The 21,460-nt window shown below is 34.8% G+C and overlaps 1 protein-coding gene across 1 annotated transcript; it reads right to left on the reverse strand.

Moving 5' to 3' along the window:
• Positions 1-145: 145 nt before the first annotated feature.
• On the reverse strand, positions 146-21,396 carry LOC128165852 (ATP-binding cassette sub-family A member 7-like). Its single transcript, XM_052830714.1, has 48 exons — positions 21,029-21,396; positions 20,660-20,755; positions 19,238-19,334; positions 18,643-18,784; positions 18,229-18,362; positions 17,289-17,416; positions 16,952-17,206; positions 16,742-16,825; positions 16,382-16,625; positions 15,937-16,076; positions 15,727-15,843; positions 15,395-15,589; positions 15,085-15,178; positions 14,820-14,934; positions 14,479-14,655; positions 14,137-14,359; positions 13,811-14,032; positions 13,288-13,609; positions 12,855-13,029; positions 12,146-12,277; positions 11,646-11,785; positions 11,263-11,400; positions 10,762-11,036; positions 10,477-10,594; positions 9,948-10,168; positions 9,692-9,773; positions 9,188-9,310; positions 8,902-9,026; positions 8,652-8,794; positions 8,451-8,552; positions 7,968-8,074; positions 7,396-7,516; positions 6,889-7,075; positions 6,472-6,641; positions 5,291-5,468; positions 4,720-4,835; positions 4,337-4,487; positions 3,849-3,972; positions 3,520-3,649; positions 3,245-3,365; positions 2,812-2,993; positions 2,376-2,517; positions 1,986-2,120; positions 1,767-1,870; positions 1,255-1,347; positions 890-1,130; positions 605-698; positions 146-376 (listed from the first exon to the last, which is right to left on the reverse strand). Exons 2-48 carry the CDS (start codon positions 20,723-20,725, stop codon positions 225-227), a joined length of 7,077 nt encoding a protein of 2,358 aa, XP_052686674.1. The 5' UTR covers positions 20,726-20,755; positions 21,029-21,396; the 3' UTR covers positions 146-224.
• Positions 21,397-21,460: the final 64 nt, after the last annotated feature.

A 21,460-nucleotide genomic window follows, 5' to 3' on the forward strand; every position in this document is an offset into this window, starting at 1 on the left:
GTTTGAGTATTTTCTTTATCGACATTCTTTAAGTAACAGATTATATCTATAAAATTTTAGCAAATTATCTATCAAGAAAAGTCAACATAACATAGCCAAGCATTTAAAATGAATTCTTTCTAAAATATGAAAACAAACATTTGGTAATAAATATAGTAGTTTAATGAACTTTTTAAATAAATATATCACATTAAAGCCACATAAAACACAGATAATATCACAAATCACACATCAGTTTCTTCCAATTCTGACACAAATGATGTATTCACATAAATTGGGTCATCAACCTCGCTTCCAATCAGGTGTATTGTACTTCCTGTTTGGCTCACTCTCAAATTTGACAATGTGTTGTTTTCTATTGATGGTACACCTTCATCTTAAAATTAGAACGACAGTAGTATCAATTTTGGATTAATAATCACTTAATATACAAATGTTCCACAATTAGGAAACATCATATACAGCAAATATTACTAAGATGGAAAAACAAACCATTATGGTATTGAGAAAAGAGATAGTGATAGGTATGTTTTAAATTTCCTACGGTTGTCAAGAGAGATATGGCAGCTTAAACTTGAGGAAAAACGAAATTATGATCACATACTATGGGTATCTGAAGCTGGTAAATTTGCTGATTCAGAAGTAGTTTCCTCCTCAGGGAGAATATCGCTCTGATTCTTTGCAAAATTAATGAACACCTGAAAGAGAAAATATGAAAGATGAGGAAATAACTTACAAATGTATATGAGCAATCTGATTAAAAAATTCTTTTGATCTGCTACCAAAGGTCATTGCAGCAATTTAAATGACTGGATCAAAGGATCTAAATGACCAGTAATTAGATTGCACAAACAGGAAACACTGATTTTGAAAACAACTTTATGCTTACTTGATCAAGTGTGGTTTGTGAGACAGAGTAATCCTCTATGGAGAATTCATGGCGGACTGACTCGATCTGACCGAATATGTAGGATAGTTTAATGGTGGGTCCAAGCTGGTACTGTAGCATGTTGTGATGCTTCTCCTTCAGGGTACTGCCTGGAAACATGGTGTTGATGTATTGTTCCACTGGCTCCAGGTTAGGGTTATTCCCTGACACTCGTATCAGAATGGTGTATCCATCCCCAAATCTGTAACATATCAATTGTACCATCCAAGTTATTTTTTAAACAAGTGATACAGAAAAAATTGCTCGTAAGCATTGGATGGTCTTTATTTATTTCATACTGTTACAAAAATTAAAAAAGTGCCAACCTGTTCTTGAGGTGCTGTATGCTACCAATACATCTGAACTTGCCATTCACCATGATAGCCAGTCTGCCGCATAAAGCTTCACACTCCTCCATACTGTCAAAGTACAAAAAGGCGATCATTAGGTTTGCGATCTATACACAGCATATTTTTCCACACAGCTATACACACTCCTTATAAAACGACAAATATAAACAGAAACCATTTATACACAAAATATGGCAAAATTAAGCCATGTTCTTTTTGTTTGTTTTCAATGACATACCAATTCAGGCAATTGTATTTTTAAAAAATGAATGTATTATGATTTTTTTCCTTAGTTTTGTATATTGCTAATGTTAAAAGAGAACAGTTAATATTGCTCTAACTTCCTGGGTTTAGACATGAAATTGCTATTTGATTGATGGCTAAAATTAATGTCTCGTATGTTTGATTTTCTCTTGATTCACTGAGGTTCAAGTTTATTTTTCTGAGATTGTTTCAAATGGGACCAAAAGTAAGCCAACCAAACACACCTGTGTGATGTCATAATGATTGAGCGGCCATCTTTGACTATACTGTTGATACAGGTCCACAAGAAGCGTCTGGCCTTTGGATCCATTCCAGTGGTAGGCTCATCCTGAATATCGATAGAAAACATAGTGTAAACAATAAAACTCTGTCCTAGTCTTTAAATGTTTAAAAAACCACTAAACAAACATAGTATCAAAATCAGATACTGTTATAGAACTAACCAAAAAGATGACTTTAGGATTTCCAAGTAAAGCAATGGCTGTTGAGAGCTTTCTCTTGTTTCCACCTGAGTAGCCCCCAGAGAGTTTGTTTGCATAAGGAATCAGCCCCAGTTTCTTGATTCCCCAATCAGCAACCTGTATCAGAAACAAAGCACATTAGCATCTGTTGTTCATAACTAGAATTTGCTATGCCAATTTAATATTAAAGACAAATGTATCCTCATATTGCACACAGCCTTTGCAACAATTCTTTGGGATAAAAAGCAAAAATAGTTCTCTAACTCAGGTAATTCAGAAGATACAAGGACAACCCAAAAAAATTATACATGTATCTACTTAAGATTATTCATGAAGAAATATCAAGAACTATAAGGGAAATTTCATATTGACCTTATTGATATCTTTCTCTGGAATTCCTCTCAGTCTGGCATAAAACACAAGGACTTCTCTGGATGTAAGTAGAGGGTCATAGGCATCAAACTGTGGACAGTAGCCCACACTCTCACGCACTACATCAATCTCATCAATCACACTGAAATTATTTAAAGAAAAGATCATCAATTTCGGTACAAATACTTCATTATAAAATAAAGGTAATGGTGATTGCAATAGAATAAAAATAGAATAAAAGAATGACTCTCTGTGAATTACATTTCATATGAAATTATACAGCAAGATTTCAAGAATAAATTCTTATGCAAAAAGAGTCTAATGGCCACAAATGACTGCTGCAGGAATTACTAGTCCTCTAAAAAAAATTCTGAGGTGAACGTCAAAGACTCCATCATCTCTTTATTGAGATTGAGATGAATTAGAAGAAACTGACCTGTGACCAGCGATGTAGGCTGCTCCACTTGACATGGGGATATCCCCAGTTAGCATTTTAAATGTGGTGGTTTTCCCTGCACCATTGACCCCCAGCAATCCAAAGCACTGACCCTTAGGGATCCCCACACACAGTCTGTCCACTGCGGTGTGCTTGGACCTCTTCTCAGCCATTTGATAAATCTGTGGTAGTCAGTTACAGTTAAAATGAACGTTATGAAATTAAGCATCTATTAAAGGGGCTTCATATGACAGCTGAATTGCACATAATATTACATACATACTATATTTTGTCCCACATATCTATGGAGCTCTGAGTAATTAGAATCAGGTACTAGTGTATGTATTTACAAATCTGTCTTTGACTTCCAATGCAATTATTTACATGTACCAGTATGTCTATTTGAAGACTAGAACTGTGTTATGTGTACTACCTTGGTCATGTTTTCCACACGGACTATGTCGTCGGCTGACCCTCCCTCCAACACCCGCTGTCTCTCCTTCTCTACATCCTCATCATCATTCTCATGGGGGTAATCCTTGATGCTGATCTGTCTATTAATGAGTATTGGCAATGGTCAATTATTAAATATCCTTCTTGATGTTTTTAAAGACATTTACATTGTTTTATTATTATCATTAATTAATATATTCTTGAAATTTTTTTTTAATTAAATACAATTATTTTTGCACTTTTTTCCCCCCATACCTTGGTTTGATGAAGAAGTTGTATTCTATCAGGAGATTCAGAGAGAAGAAGAAGGTTCCCTGCAGAAACAAAGCCAAGATGTTTTTTCCCACCATATCGAACTTCAGTGGGGAGGTTATGTTCTTCAAATCTGTACAAATTAAAATGCAACAAAATAATTTCAGCAACCATCTATGACAGACATACATGAATACTTATTGGTGCCTTACCATTATTCAAAATTTCCTAACTTTATCCATTTAGATTTTTCATCTACATAACAAAAACTTTGCAAACAACTTCCTAGTATATATAAAAAAGGTTGGTATATAAGTGAATAAAGTACTGACCAAACTTTTTGAAGGCGTCACTGTACAGTTGGTTGCGGGACATCTCCATCAGTCCCAGACCCAGGCAGTACTGGGGGAAGATCAACATCACATTCTTCAGCAGATCGTTAATGTACTGGAGTTGCTGTAACATACACGATAGTTCATTTACAAGTCATAAGAATCTACACTCTTTATTTGCCCTTTTTTCAGAAGTTGGGCTACTTTTAAAATAATCTTCTTGATGATTCGGTAGTGTTACAAAGAAAAGTTTCATATGTTCTTCTTGAAATGGGAAAGGAAAATGCGTGTACATTACAAAAAGTATATGCACATTCAAATAGTCCGATACTTAAAAATTTCATAACCTCCTTATTGCAATACCAACCATTTGCCACAAGCTAGTTTCTTCTTCTATCTTTCCAAGTTGGAATAATGAAATTAATTATATTTTTAATTTTATTCAAACTAAAGTAACATGTTACAGAAGTTCAGACAATATAACACACCTGATCCTCCTCGGCAAGGAGTTCCAGTATAAAGGTGGACAGCGTGGAGGTGGTTCCTATGAAGATATTTATAGACTTCAAGGTCACCATGGCTGTACTGGCCACATTGAAGAGGCGGGAAAACGGATACATCATAGGAATCAGGGCATACCTGAAAAACAAGTGGAAGCGCTAGTACTCCAAACTTTCAAAGGAAAGTCAATTTGATAATCCTCACTTCAATTTGTTCTTAATTTCATCTAAATTTACAATGTATTAAACACTGACATATCTGATATAACCATAAATCTTGCTAACACAAACCTGGCTTCATTTCTTGATTCTGTATGGAGTATAAATGATTATTCCAACAAACAGTTTGATAATCTAAAATGTGTGCTTACCCAAACAAAATGAGGAGAAGAATGAGGCACGGAATATTGGTGGGGCTCACATAGGCCTCCACTTGGAATCCAAGGAAAATGCAGATACACAGAACACAGGAGATGGAGTAGTTCAGCTGTAACAGTTACACATTTATAGAAGTACGAAATCTTCAAATTTTTTCATGAGAATTATTGATTAAATGACCAAACGAAAGTCTGTCTTAACAAACACTCTGTCAAAAAAGGAGTTTTTGAGTTTTTCATGATAGACTAACAGCCAGCATTGGGCAAACTTATAGACCATTGGCTAATTATTGTTTATATTCATACCATCAAATTTCCAGCATGAAAGTGTAAATGAGATAATCTAAATAGCACATATATTATTCTTGGAAGGAATAAAAGCTGACAGAGATGGCCAAGGATCACTCAGAATATGTGAGACTGGCCATGACTCTCAATTTGAATCAAATTCAAGCAAAAGAATTGAATTTGAAACATGTAACACTGGTATTTTTTTTTTGCTACGTTTTTCTATTCATGCAATTAATGATGTAAGGATTTGATTTAGATGAAGAAGACTGCCTACCATGTCCCATAGAAAGTTGGTTGACCAGTACACAGTGGGGTTGACACCACTCACAAACTGCAGGTGTTTGGAGCTTGAGATCCTCTCCTCAATCAAAATCATCACAAAACTGGCCGGAATAAAGGACATGGCAAAAATAACACAGGTAGCAACCAATACATCAGCCTTACTGTTAAACCTGAAACAAGAGGAGACTGCATGACCTTGCTGACAAACACACAGTATTCCCTTTGTGAAATATGTGACATCATTTTATAAACACAACTAACAGGTATAAAAATTATATATGATAGGAAAGTCAAAATATTGAAAACCAATTATTATAATTCAGGTTCAAGAAAAATTGCACTGTTAGCCGAAAAGGACTAAGTGCGGTTTTATGCGATTTTTGCCCCCCAAAATCAAAGTTTTAGAAAGAGCTTTAAAATCAGGTGAAAGATAGTTAAAATCATATTGGAAATAAAGGTGTAAAAGGTTATCACCACAGTAACGTCATAATGTAGAAATCACGTCATGAATGTTGCATTATTTTGATAAATTGATGTTTTGTAGCAAAATATGGGTGTTTTCCGATGGTTTTTCGACTGGGAAACATTGAGCGCAGGCTTGCTCAAGTACCATTTTTTAAGTATATGTATAACTATCTGAAGAATCGCACTTGAGCAGACCTGCGCTCTATACTTCCGAATGCAAAATATAGAGCAAAAATGAGAATATCTTCATTTGTTTGCAAATTTGCGGGAATTAGGTCATTTAAGTGACGTCATAGATAAACAGTGAGTGAGCAATGATGACTAAAATCAAGATTAAAGTTATAGGCATCCTCATTACAATGATTTTTGAAGATTTCATTTTCATACGATACTATTTAAAAATTGGTTGAAATCGGGGGCAGATATTTGACCATCCCGCACATAGTCCTTTGTAATCATGGATATATCTATCAGGAAATATTAAGGGTTTTTTTTGGTATACTTGTACATGTACATGTATTACATGAATGTCTCTCTTAAATTTCTTTTAGATTTTAAAATAGGCTTGGTCACAAAATTGAGTGTTAGAAAGCCTGTTAATACATTGTAAATTGCAAACTAATGATATCCCTATTTAAAGTTTGTTTACAGCACTGTGTATAACAATAGTCTTTGATAGGTTACCCTGCCCCTCCCCCGGGGACTTACTTGGACTCCTGATGGGACTGTTGTTTGGACAGCTGCAGTGGGTGGTTGATGACAGTGATGCCGTACTCACTGGGGTCCTTACTGCGGGGGAGCTTACTCCTCAGAATCAAGTTGTTGGCCACATTCATGTAGGACACCACAGCAATGTAGCCTTTGTTGTTGTACCAAACCTTCAATACAATCAAACCAGGTGAACTCAGTGTACATGTAGTCTGGTGTCAGATAGGAAAAAAAAAATTGGTGGATTTTGGGGGTTTTGAATGAAATTAACAATTTTATTAAAATTAAAAATTCAAGGATAACAGTTGTATAATAATGTTTTTAAATATAAAAATAAAAATATGTACTGGTGCTTATAAATAAGCAGGTAATTAGTATGGTAAAATTCTATGCATATGGTGCTGAATTAGCCATTACCTTGACAATATCCTCTGTTGCCATGGTGTGTAATAGAAGAGCCACATTACTCCAGATTTTATCATTGTCAATTCCAAAGGACTTATCATCAGTTTTTAACAGGGAGAATTTCTGTAGAAGTTCCTGAACATTCTGGTTATTCAGTTTGGCAAGTTTGGTTTTCTCTCCAAATGAGAACCCTCCAAATCTGGAAAAAAAACCAATCCAGTGGTTTTTTTTTTGTTTCTAAGTATACAATGTACCATCAAAATAATTGCTCATGTTTTCAGTTCCCTAAAAAACTGTGTATCTGTTTAAAGGATAAATGTTCTGCATTGTCGGAAACCCACTGCCGGTCTAGCATATGCTTACTGACAATGGGCTCTCCCTTTCAACTTTTCTAGCACTCATTTATCATTCAAGATTTATCTAATTGGCTTGTGCACTTTTTTCTGAAGGAAATTGTATGCCAGATTGGTATTGGCTTTCTGACAATGCATACTATGAATAACAATCAATGTCAAATACCTTCTACCAATGAATCGATCATGGGTCTTCAGTAGCCAATCAGAAATGTTTCTGTTGGTGAGGTCATACAGGAAGTCAGTGGTGGCCAGCATCTGTAATGGAGTAGCAGGACCTTCTGCTCCTACACACCAAACAAAAAAGAAGATAACGGTATTCTATCACTCTGACACCAAACTCTTAATGTGTGTATCATAGTTTAAATATCTCAGTTTCTGATACATACAAAACATATTAAAAAATATTCTAATCTAATTAACCACTTCAGTAACTGCAGTACTGATCTTTTGCAGGGCAAAATGACATAGTTTTGTGCTATATGACATAACGTCAATTGTTTCATTTACATCTTTTAATTATTTACTTAAAACTTCGGCACAGAGTATCAATTTATAGCAGTTATTGGCAAGGGGTCTATGACCAAAAACTTTTTATGCAATATTATAGTTCAAACACTATTTTGGTAATAATTTACATACATGTAATTATTAAAAACATACTACCATAGTTATAAAAATTTTGATACCAAATCTCCTGCTTGGATTATTTTTTTGAGCCTCTCTATCTAGACATACCTTCTGGACAACGCTGTACCCCAGAACTACAGGAACACTCTAGAGTCTGGTTACTATGGTTATCAGAGATATAGATGGCTGAATACTGGGGTTGACATTGATACTCTCTGTAATAATCATATTTTTTAAACAAAAATCAAAATTGAAAACCCAACCATGAAACAACCATAAATAGAAGCTGTCACATCTGCACATATACATGTATTTCAATTGGACCAATATGTATGCATTACACATACCATTTTGTTACATATAAAAAGTAATTCTTAACTTAATATACATATGAATAATAACATGAAACAAAATTTGTAACATTAATTTTCTCACACATAGACACTCTGAAATGAAAATATGGTAAGCAAAGTACAAGTAAATGTTAGGGTTGATATGATTGCTTACCCTGCTTTCATGAAAGTAATTTTCACTGCAAACACATATACATGTATAAAAGTAAGGAAAGTCTCTAATATTTAAATAACTTACTGTAACGTATAGATTTCTGGATTAAGACACCGATTCCCAACCCCGTAGTCAGATTTTAGCATTGTCACCATATCTGCTCCCAAACGTGAATTTTCATCCAAGCTGACAAAGAAACATGACAAGTGAAGTCAATAAATGCATAAAATCTTAGTTTCAAATTAACCAGAATATACCGGTAATCAAACCGTGGCCAAACCTCACCTGTAAAACATTGACAAGTGTGGGTCATACTGCTTAGGTGTTAAATGCCAGGGGTGTAAGGTCATAGGTTTGGGCTCGGAGTAAGGCGATTCTATTTTGGCAAACACCATGGATATCAAGATAAATAGCACTGGCATCACGACCTATAAACGTAACATCAATCAGTAAGATTAATGTTGAGAGACAACCAAAAACAATTTTCTGATATAGTCCAACTGAGTATCAGCTATCAAAAGAAGCTCTTTCTTACCTCACAGAGAAAGCCCTTCTTGCTTCTCTTAAAATGATGAAACCTTTTAATAAGTAAAGCATAAAACTGCATAAACAAGAGTTTTTTCCCTTTAATTTTTTCTTGTAACTCATGATTGAATCCATCTGAAATAATAAATACACCAATATTTTAAAGAATAATCAATTAGAATTTGAAATTCTTTTTTGAAATCATAGCTTTAAATTTATCTTATCTAAGATAAATGAAATAGAAGTACTTTTTATTAGTCGTGCAGTTTAAAAATTGTTCCGAGTTGTACACCTACCAGCACTACTCTCCTCCAGGTTAAGGGTTTCGTTTCTCTCCTCCACAGACTGGGACCTCAGGTAAGACGCCTTCCTGTTATGTCGGAAACTGAGGTTAGTGACAGGCCTCGGGACACGCCCCCCTGAAACATTACAGAGTGATGTCAATGCACAGATTTGGTAAATCATCAGCGTTATATACCATGTCAGGAACAATACAGAAAATATTGATAAAAAAACGGGCAGTCAAACATTGTCATCTCAAAAATCAACAGGACAAAGAAAATAATTTGAGGATTCAAAATTTCAAAGTTAATATGCAAAATGTTTTTTTGTAAACATGGTTTCAAGAGTCAATTTGAAATATCAATGGTTTCTGGGATACCTAGGTCTAACTGTACCAAGGACTGTTTTATTGATATGAATTTTTTTTATACAGTGACTTTTCAATGAAATTGAAGGATATTTTTCACATTGACATCTTAAATGTATAAAACAAAAGAAACAACAATGAGATTACTTACTGTCTGTGTTTTCCTCAAGTTTGTTTCTTTTCACTTCATCTGATTGTTTCTCCCCATCTTGTTCGGCTACCTTCAAAAACACCTACAAATACATGATTAACTTTAGCGTTAAATTTTTCCTACAGTAAATACAAGTATTTCAGAATAAAGTTGTGGAATTATAAATGAACATGTTCTAGAATTGAAATAAAATAAAAAAAGTGATATTACAATTATTTTTAAAAGTTAGGAAAAGGTACTTCTTGGTTCAACCTACCTCTTCTAGACTGGTATCCGATACACCAAAGCTGGAGATTCCGAGCTTCTTCCTAGATCTCTCCAGTTCCATGAAAAGGTCCTCGAAGTCTCCATTGTGGGCGCTGGCCTCAGGTAAGAGGAAGCTCACCTCTGTCGAATTATCCTCAATAAACTTGGCCTTCTTCACAAACTTCCTCACAAATGCCTGCAACCTCTTTCTTGTAAACTGAAGGAATTCCTCTGAATCAAAATCAAATTATGAAAAAAAAAATTAATAATTACATAAAGCTACCTTATAAAATATTTGTGACAATCAGCAGCCCTCAACAATACCTACATGTACATGTAGATAGGCTAGGGGGCAATCTTGAATTATTTATAAATGTTGGATTTTCCATAATTTGTGAAGTGGTATAATTTCATCTAAAAAGTTCTGTGTACATCAGTGATATCTACTTGATATTCTTGCAAACATTCAAGTTTCATTTCATGAGTGTCATGGAAAAAGTAATGACAGATTTATATCCCTTACATTCTAAAGAACAAACCTGTTACAACTGAGGGTTCTGATTTTCCTGAATTACACTCTGAATGACATATGATTTCTTCTTTTTTCAGCTTCTCCACACAAGATATGCTATGGTGAATGGGCTCCGTTTCATCTACCTGCAATATCATGTTTTCAATTTATTTAAAATTAAAAAAAAAAATGTGTTTTTATTTTGTATTTACAAGGGTTACATAACATTTCGTATTTATAAGGGTTAAATAAAAAAATGCACTTTAAACATCTCCAGTTTATATAAACTCGGAAATTCAGCAGAATGTCTGACCAGCTTATGATTGGCTTTCCTCCTGGGAGCAGGAACTGGGCTTTTCTTCCCAAGAGAAGGACTGGTCTGTCCAGATGCAGATTTATCTCCCTTGTCATTTGTCTGCTCCTCATTGAGATTCCTTACTATTGTGAGATAGTATCCATTTCCATATTGGGATTTCAGAAAGAGGCTGGAGCCACAGCAACAGAGCTTTCCCTGTGAGATGATGGCTATCCTGTCTCCCAGAACATCAGCTTCATCCATGTGGTGTGTGGATAAAATAATGGTTCTTCCTACAAACAACAAATCCAACTACATGTATATGTATTATACTCTCAGATTGCAAAAAAGCATTTGCAAACCAGAAAAAATGTATCTGTGAATTTTTTGTACATTACAGAATTGTACCAAGACCTCTGATGATCTAATTCTAAAAATATATTTACCTATCACTTCATGCATTAAATTTGTGACTCAAGTTTAAGAGAAGTATGTCTGGCTTATGAAACAGCATCTTACCCTCTTTGTACTTGAGCAGTAACTCCCAGATGGATCTCCTGGAGTACGGATCTACTCCAGCTGTCGGCTCATCCAGGATCACAGTCTTGACATGTCCTACAAAGGCGATCGCAACAGACAGCTTCCTCTTCATTCCACCTATTAATCAAGATACATGTATCAGCTAATATGAAATTAGAACATTAGTTTTTAACTACTGGTATGCAAATCCATTATGAAAACACTGTAGGTATTACTTTTTTGACACAAACATGTTTCTCTAAAAATGATATGACAGTCAGTTAGTATATGAATGGATATTTGTTTGTGTATTCCCCATTCTCAGTATCATATCAAAAAGAATTTTGTGCCGTTATCCATAACAAATCAGTAACATACCATACCTGAGAGCATGTGAGGAAAGGCATGCTTCCTATGTCCCAGTCCAATGTCACTGATCATCGGGTTTATTTCATTGGTAGTCTCCTGAAGGCTTAATCCTTTCAGCTGTGAATAAAACCAGAGGTGCTCCGTCACAGTCATACTGTAAATAAAACAACAAACCATGTGGGTCACTGTTCTTCTGATTCATTTCTCTTTATCATTGATGCAACTACAAAATCAATCCTGTTCTAAAAATAAATATCATTGTCTGTTTACTATGATTGATATTTCAAATCTCCTAAAATTACATAAACTGACAGCATACTACATCATTTTGTTGTACCTATTAGCAACTGACCAAAATTAACAGAATTTTCATAGCAACTCTAATTCTACTGATAAATAATTCTTAATGGTAAATCAAACCCTCATAACTTATAAAGTCATCTACAAAGCTGAAAATTATGATGTCAAATTCATTTAATTTACAGTTTTATCATTAAAGCTATTCTAAACTTACAACTGAAACAGGAGGTCATGTTGTGGACACACTCCCAAACTCTGTCGAATTTCATCCATGTTTTTTCTGATGTCTTTTCCATAAATATATGCTGTGCCATCTGTTGGAGGGAACATTCCTGTCAAGATGGACCTAAACAAGAGAACAAAAAGACAGACTAGATAAAATAACTGAAAGATAGACATTGACTGAAATAAGCAAAAGGACAGAAGCAAAGAAGTTACTAAGCACCTGTAAATTCTAGCATTAAAGTTTAACGTTGTAGAGTATCATTCAACAGATGCTACATAGAACCATTTTAACAAGAGCTTAGACTTTGAGTAGTTGGTGTCAAACAGCAATGTGACGTAGGCCTGTCTATTTCTTTGCTGGCCACTCAGCCATGTCTCTTTGAAATCAACAAGATTTGTCTGGCTTTTGAGCTATGACTACGCAATCGGTGTATATTTCACTTGAAACCAGCGTCATTTTAACTTGTTTTGACGCAAGAAATAGATAGATACGTCCTGCTGAAAGTCCAAGGCCTTGTTAAAATGGTTCTAAATTACCAGTAAGGTCTAATCTGCTTTACTTTGGACCAATATTATACGTTGAATCCATTCTGATCAACTTTGATAAACCCGCACTTATATCATAACTCTAAGACAATGAAATTATTGGTTCTTAGCAAAGAGAGTCAGGTTGTTCAGAATCTGTCTGCTGTACATACATGGTGGTGGTTTTTCCTGCTCCATTGTGACCCAGGAAGGAGGTGATTTGTCCCTCATAGAAGTTCAGACTCAGTCCATTGACCGCCACCTTGTTTCCCTCACTGTACACCTTCTTCAGATCTCTGATGGCCACACCTAGAGTCCTGTCTTGTGGCTCATCCTCCACTGGCTTGCCTGCTCAAGAAACAAAACCAAAAATTGGTCTCATTTACTTCTACCGGTATTTCAACTTCATCAATGCTCTTTAACAGAGTAACACATGGTTATGGCAAACTCGCTTATAACAAATTCATGCTCACAGCAAAGTCAGTTTTATCCCCTTCGTCTGAATTTTGAAACATAAAATAAACCTTTAAGATAAAACAAATCAGATTTATATTAAATCAAAACAGATTGCTTATGTACTACAATATATGTGGTAAGAAAGGTCACCTTCAGGATCAAAATATGGAGAGAGGCCTTCCTCTAAGTTTCCTGCATTGATTTTATTCCCACACCAGTATGACTTCAAAACGAAGAAGTACCAAGGCCTGGGAGTTCCATACTGCCCTGGGAACACTGCCTCGATGTACCATGTGAGGAGGCCATAGATGATAGCATCCACAAACATCATGATGATAATGTGCATCATGGAGAAATCATCCCCTGTCATGGGGCTGTCCCAGATGTTGTGCCACTGTACCCCAACTGCCTGCTGCTCAAACTGAGCAATCTTGAAGCAGCCAAACCCAAAGGCAATGCTGGAGGATAAGCACTGGTAGAAAAGAGAACAAGCAAACTATTAGAGACATGCTTGTCAAATAATTACAGAAATATATAATAAATCCTTTAAAAAAAGATGTCTCCTTTTTGAATGATATACAATGGTTTGACAAAAAGCAATAAATAAGTAAATTTGATATAAATAAGTGAATACCAAAAAATCCCCAATAAATTAACTTTAAGAAAAACTTACAATGGCCATTTTTTCTGAGAGATGTAAAAACTCCTGCCAGCGCTTTGCTAACACATATGGAATATACAGGGTAAAGTAGAGAAAGCCAGCGCTGCAAGCTGCTAGATTGGCCTGATGGAAAAGCACACTGAAGAAAAAGCACTGCATGATGGTAGCCAAAGCAAAGGTACTGAAGAAGAACAGCAAAACTGTGGGGTCTGTGTACTGGATGACTTTACCATACTGAAAAACACATGTGTGAGAATTAACAAACAAATGTTTCTACTAAATAAGGCAATAGTGCATTAGGCATGTAAGAAACTACTGGTATAAGATTTGTTTCTTACTGTCAATAAAACAACTAGAAGTCCCATTGTAAACATCATGACAACAAACGCATTGATGAACCAGGCCAGCCAGTGGACACCATTACCCAATCCCATCATCCTCATCACTTCCTTTAACCTCTTCTCCTTCTCGTATACAATATTTTTACACAGCATTGCAACAGGCAAAATCCAGGCTAGGACCAAGAGAAGAGGAAGAACAATCTCAATGGCGTATGTGAACCTAAAATCAAAAGTCTGAATGACAAGCTGACTATACATGGGTATAAAGATAAGATAAACAATAAAATATCAAGATTTAAAACTCTGGCTAGTTATATTAAAGGGCTGGGAATGACTTACGAGTCCCTAATATAGCATGGATAAGGAAACTGCTCCACCATTACCCCCACATCCTTGTCTGACCCGGTCTGTAGCTTTATGATGGCGTGCTCCACCATGTCCTGGAGATAGGCAAAGCCATACGACAGGAACTTGGTCTCCTTCCCTGGGGTTCGCCTTGGACCTGGCTTGTACACTCTGGGAGTAAAAAGCGTTGATGTCATTCATTCTCTCTTACCACAAACATACATTAAAAAGACCATTTTCTTATACACACACAATGTCACACCTAAACTCTACTGATATCAAAAAACAATATATCTTATAAAAGTGCTGAGTAGAATAGAAACTGGTTCACTTACTGGTCTAGTACTCTATCCGTTGTTTCCACTCTGTCTGCATCCATTCTGATCTTGTAGGAGACATGGGAAGGCAATGAGTACTTGTGAGTCTCATTACTTATGTCAAACACCAGAGCTACAGTAAAAAAAAAAAAAAAGCCAAACTGCAGAACATGAACCAAATTAATATGCACTAAAATCAGATATTTCACACCTAATTCCAGAATTCCAGTTTTGGTAACTTAAAGTTGTGTTTAATCTACAATCTGTCAGCTTCAACTCTTACCTCCCCACAGAGTGTTATTTTCCACCATCTTTGTACTCTCTGCCAGCATTTCCTCCTCTGTGGCAAATCCAACAAACTTGTCAAAAATCATACACTGCAAAAACCAACATTAAAAAGTGTCACAAGTAAGCTGACGCCAATAAAACTGAGGTAAAATCAAATTTCCTAGTTTTGTTATCCAACAAATATCAATTTCCTTTTTTGAATGCAAATTCAAACTCATCTGGTAAGTAACAATGATAATATAAAGCACCATCTGTTTCATTTATGTGAATTAATCAAATTATAGAACAATGTTCTTCCCCATTACCTCTCCATAGTCTGCTATAACCCTAGCCAAGGATTTTGTGAACTTGATGATGTCCCTCCAGTTATAGCTGCCAATGTCTGGGTTCCCATTCAGAAGCGTCTTCATGAATCGGCATATTCCTACAGTCTTTGTTTTACCAAATGCTGTCATTGTGATATTCTCCACCAAATCACAAAGACATGACCCTGAAAACCTCTGAAGTAAAAAATTTTAACATTTTGCTGAAAATCTTATTTTCACAAATAAAATGAATAACGTTGTGCCCCAAACTCTCACATATTGCATAATGTTTTAGTCTATCACAGCACCTATCAAAAGAAATCATTACTCACTCTAAGAATATCATAAGTTGGACTCCCTGCAAAGTGCTTCTGTACAGATTCTATATATCCTTCCCAATCCTTGGCCAGTTGCACAGCTCTTGCAAAATCAGAGAAGGTCTGATTTGCCTAAAAGAAATGAAAACATATGTATCATAATGGAAAAGTTATCATCATTATTAGTGTTTATATTGTAACTGGATTTCAAGAGCCTCGATCTACCTTTTCAATGATTTTTCTGACAGAAGGTATATCAGGGGCATATGTGATCTTTCCAAGTACAACAGGTCTGAGGTTCTTCCACAGAATTTGTGTCTGGACGTCTTCATTAAGGAAATTCACCAGGTCACGACATAGAGGACCTACAAGGATCGACATTCAAAATAATTAACATTAAAAATATTACAAAATCTTATGAATACCAATACTCACAACCAAGATTACCTGGGTAGATGTCTGGAATATCTCATACTTCAAAACACATGGAAATAAAAATAATGTCCAAAAAAAAAATGAATTTTATCAGTTTTTATAGTCATTTACCAAGATGAAACATTCTGTCTAGTACCAGTAGATGTTACTGCACAAAATGCATGAACATGTAGAGTATATGAATATATTTATTACTGGTACTACATGAATTACTGGTACTACATGAATTACTTACGATCAGGACCATAGTCATTAGTTGCCGTGTTCGAGTTTGAATCTCCTCTTGACAACCGACCATGAGATCGAAACCTCTCAAAGAGATCCTCAGAGCGTTTGCTTTGCATCCGTAAAAAAGAGTTAGCACCACAAACAAAGTCCCCCAGATTCTGAACAATCAGAGTAGAATTGATTTTCTTTTTATTCATATCTCTGAAAAATTTCTCCATTTTCTTCAAATCCAATTCTTTCAGGGATGTTAACTGCAAGTTTAAAAATAATTTGCAATATGAATATTCTGGTAAACCTCAATCAAATTGACAAAGCACATTTGGATATTAATGTCAAATCATTTGTATGTTTTTTAATTAATACTCACATCACTAATCAATTTTTTAAATCTCTTGTAGATGTCTTGAATGTTGGGAATTTTTTTGGTGTTTAAAAATATGAATTTAAACATCTAAAAAACAGAAGATAAAACCAAATGTTATGATAAACAAAATGCAAACATGATAAACATGCAATATTACATTTTAAAACATTTACATAAATGATCATGTATTTCCATCTTAAATAACCTTCCTACCTGAATGAAGAATCTCTGAATGCTAAACTGGGCCCTGAATGCTTGATACATGTGTTCAAGGTCAGCATTGTCGAGGGCACACAGCTCCTTTTTACTCTGTTTCAGAGCCTCGTCGCTGTGGAAGTCTATGGCATACAGCACACTTCCTGTGTCACAGATGCGCTGCCAGATTTCCATGGCGGCTGGCTGGCCATGATTGGAATCAGGACAGGTGTCAAAGTCCTTGAATATCTTATTCAGACTTGGTTTGTTCAGCTGAAAAACAAAAACAGCTTTTTTATACATAAGTTTTCAGATGCACTTGATTAAGAACAATAAAAAAATATTAGTAGATTACCTTGTTGAAGTCCAGAGTTGCGTTCATGACATTAATTAGAACATCTATAGACAGATTGATTTTTTGGGCTTTGACAACGTCACTGATGTTTTGAGGATTTCCCAAAATGGTTCCAATCCGTATTGCTCCTGTAATAGATAACCATATGTAGCACTGGTTAAATCCATACAATAATCATTCAACAAGTGTCTTTTAGAAATAAAATGTATTGCTTAACATGATTAATATTCAAATTAAGTTATATGAATGCTTACGATATACATCAACTCACAAATCACATATTTCTCCCATGGGAACTCTGATTACGTAATCTTTTAAAAATTGAAACTTATTCTTGCATATTTCAGATATGAAGGGGACATTTGTAATTCTTTCTTCTAACTTGTTTGACTCTAACATGCATACTGTACATTGTTTAACTAAATTCCCAATGCATATGTCTATACAGGGACATGATCTGTAACACTGCCTATCAACTGTGGTGAACAGTTCTGAATTGTAACATTGCCAACCTGTTGCACACGGTGCCACTACCTATGTAGGACTATGATTTATAACACTGCCTACTTGTGATTACCAGTACTTATGAAGAACTATTATCTATAACACTGCCTACTTGTTGTGAGTGGTGCCACTACCTATGTAGGACTATGATTTATAACACTGCCTACTTGTGATTACCAGTACTTATGTAGGACTATTATCTATAACACTGCCTACCTGTTGTGGGTGGTGCCACTTCCTATGTAGGACTATGATATACAGTGTATAACACTGCCTACCTGCCATGACTATGAAGGACTATTAACAGTTACACTGACTATCAGGGTACCTGTATTAGTACCACTTCCTGCGTTGGAGTTATGAACTGTAACCCTGCCTACCTGTTGTGAGTGATGCCACTTCCTGTGTAGGAGTTATGAACTGTAACACAGCCTACCTGTTGTGGTGCCACTGTTGATCTTGGTCATTATCTGAGTGATTATCTCCCAGTCTTCTAGTAAATCACCAATCAGCTCACGGTCTATATTGCTGTTCAGAATTTCCTCAATGTCAAAAACCAAATTTGTAAGTCTGTTGTAAACAGAAAAAGGTATTATATGCAGTTTCATTTCCTCAGTCTTTTAACATTAAAATAAACATGTCTTACTGTACAAAGTTTATATATTGCTAACGATAAAAAATCAAGACAAAGAAGTTGCTTTTCTCGATCTTATGTAGGTCTACATTATTTAAAAGTACATACACACACATTAGTAACTGAAAACATCTGTTAGTCATAAAAACAAAAACTTTTATCTAGGATACTGGCTTTGTCAACATAGCACAAATTAAAGAACACTGTAGTTCTTACATTGAATTATCAAAGTTGCCCACACTGCCTGGTTTTTCATCCTGTGTAGATGTGGCGTGGCAGGTGTTATTGAAGGTACAGAAGAAGGACTGTAAAAAGGGCAGCACTCCTGCACTGGGCATGGCTTTCCCATCAAAATGACCTAGGAGCATGCACACAAAAATACCAGTAAGTGAAGATTTTAAAAAGTATTTAAAATCGAGATAGCTCCAGAAGTTATGGTTAGCTACGACAGAGTCTTGAAAATATCTCAAAGGCTGATATATTGATATCTCTCTTGATTAGTGTTAATGAGGTATTTCTAGAGAAATATAATATGAATTGTTTCAGAAAGTTATTTTCATGCATAAAAATAAAATATGCACATGTAAAGCGATGTATTTAACTTTTTTCCAAGTGATCAAAACTTTTTTCCCAAGAAATTAAAACTTTTTTCCAAGTGATTAAATCTTTTTTCCAAGTGATCAAAACAACTTTTTTTCATACCATATTAAGTTAATTATATAGAGGTTGGATAGAGAGGTATCTCTTAAAAATGCTTGGAGATGATATCAACAACAGAATTGACTCCTGTGTGAGCTGATGCGTGACTTACATTCATGGTTATACTCCTGTAAATCAGGTCGAGTTCTGACCAACACTAGCACTAACAACAAAATGGTGGGAGTCACTATCTCAGCCAACAGGCGGAACTGCAACCAAAAATCACGAAATGTCAGTAAAACACATCTGTTTTAAGGTACAACAATCTATCGATTTATAGTGACTGTAAATCCATTATACAGTAATCATGTTTAGCAGTAAAGATGTTTCTCCCTAATTTTACACTAAATTAAAGGTAAACTGAAATCTGGTAGCTTGCATTTTGATTATAACTTGATTTGAAAAATCATATCTGCAATGAAATTTTATGAATGCGCAGAAAGCAAAGAATTTTCATATAACCTTATAAAACAGAACTAACAAAAATTTCTGTAGATGTTAAAGTTAGCAGTCTGAGGTTTTTTTTAAATCAAGGGTTTTCTTGGAAGAGCTGAACACTTCAACTGATTCCAGACAACTGGGTTATATCAGACTGAAAGTTCACTATGAAATGTAAGTCAATTGAACATGTGGGGTTTAAATAAATCAGGATATCAAATTCTTTTCATTTTTCAATGTTTTTACCAATTATTACATTGGTATAAACATTTTTTAAATAACATACTGTAGAAGAATGGTAAAAATAACAGCAAAATAACCCTATATACGGTAATAATGCGTTTATTACATGTAGTTCAGGTATGCTGCTTTTACATTACATCTGCATAAAGTGAATGACATCCACAAATATACGGTAGTCGGGGTCTGTACCAAAATATACTAGCTGGTACACATACGTAAGCAACAGGTGTACATAAGTATAGCAATACTTACACAACAAAGTCCCACCTACCCAGACCCTCACCTGTGTCACGACTGGTTTATGATTCATACAGTAATGAATGAACATCATATAATACCAAAACCATACTTTAATAATAACTTTATAAGTATATTCAAAATTAAAGAATAGAATATTTTTACACCTGTGTATTGCCATTATACATTTATTGCATGATTGTGAGGAAAATATGAAGATTTATTCCCCCAAGAAAAAACCAAAAATGATTAAAACAATTTTTTAGAAGAATTAATCAATTAATCACATCATATGCTCATCCTCAGAATTTTTCATGGATGTTAGTTTGAAGGGGTGAGATATGATGAAAAATATGACAATGACAGGAAAATATGAAGCTTTATTGCCCTAACAGGTGACTGTGTAGAACCAATGCGATGTCTTGTTATGTAGAATTATCATATTGAAGTACGTATAATAAAACTTGAACTGGCCCTGATTGGAAATAAAATCTAATTCTGTTTCATTGACTATTCCACTATAGTGGTTTATTAAATACACCCTGAACGTACTCATTAAAACACATACTAAATCATTAGTTTTCCTAAAATAAATGGAAATTTGAAAAACATTTACCTTTTGCCTTTTTCTTAAGGTATAATTTTTCCATAATAGCAAACCCAACTGTTTCCAGAATCCCATGTCCTTGGGAAAGTAAGTACTGATTCACAGCTGAAATTTAAAATAACAATAAAACTAAATCAAACTCAAAATCAGAACTATAAATTAACTTTTTGTAGATTGATACTTTATATAATTTCTCAATTTGAAAACCAATATCAGTTTGGTTTTTTTTAAAATTATTATTTTTAAAGAAGGCACCTTCTGCTGCTATTGGCTACTTGTTCATAATGTTTTACTGAGCCAGATTTATCAACAGATTCAGATTTATCAAAAGAATTCAAATACTGTAATCAAACAATCAAATTAACAAAACGTACTTACGATTTCCGCAATATCATAAATCCATTTCTATCGTGATAACTAGAACAAAATTCAGTTTGTATAAAAGAATTCTCTCTACACAGATAATGGGCACTTGCTGTGCCTGACTTTAACGATCAGGTGTCTCATACCCAGAGAGTTTGTTGGGTAAACTTCCTGCTATGATGAGATACTGTATGCCCTGGAGGCAAAATTGTACAGCTCAGTTTGACGGCTTCAGGTGACAACAATCATTTCTTATCACATATTAATAAGTAAACATGGTTTCATTGTAAAAACACAAACTACCCTCTTATTCTACATATGTTTATGTATACAGACTCCTTTGGATGTTCTTTAGTTCAATGCCCTGTACAGCCATCGTTTGGAAGGGGTCTGGTCATAAAATTAGACTCTAAGAAAAGGACAAGTCTTTTGGTCTTACATCAAATT

Source organism: Crassostrea angulata, chromosome 10 (assembly GCF_025612915.1).
Source record: "Crassostrea angulata isolate pt1a10 chromosome 10, ASM2561291v2, whole genome shotgun sequence".
In the NCBI taxonomy this organism is placed as follows: Eukaryota; Metazoa; Mollusca; class Bivalvia; order Ostreida; family Ostreidae; genus Magallana; species Magallana angulata.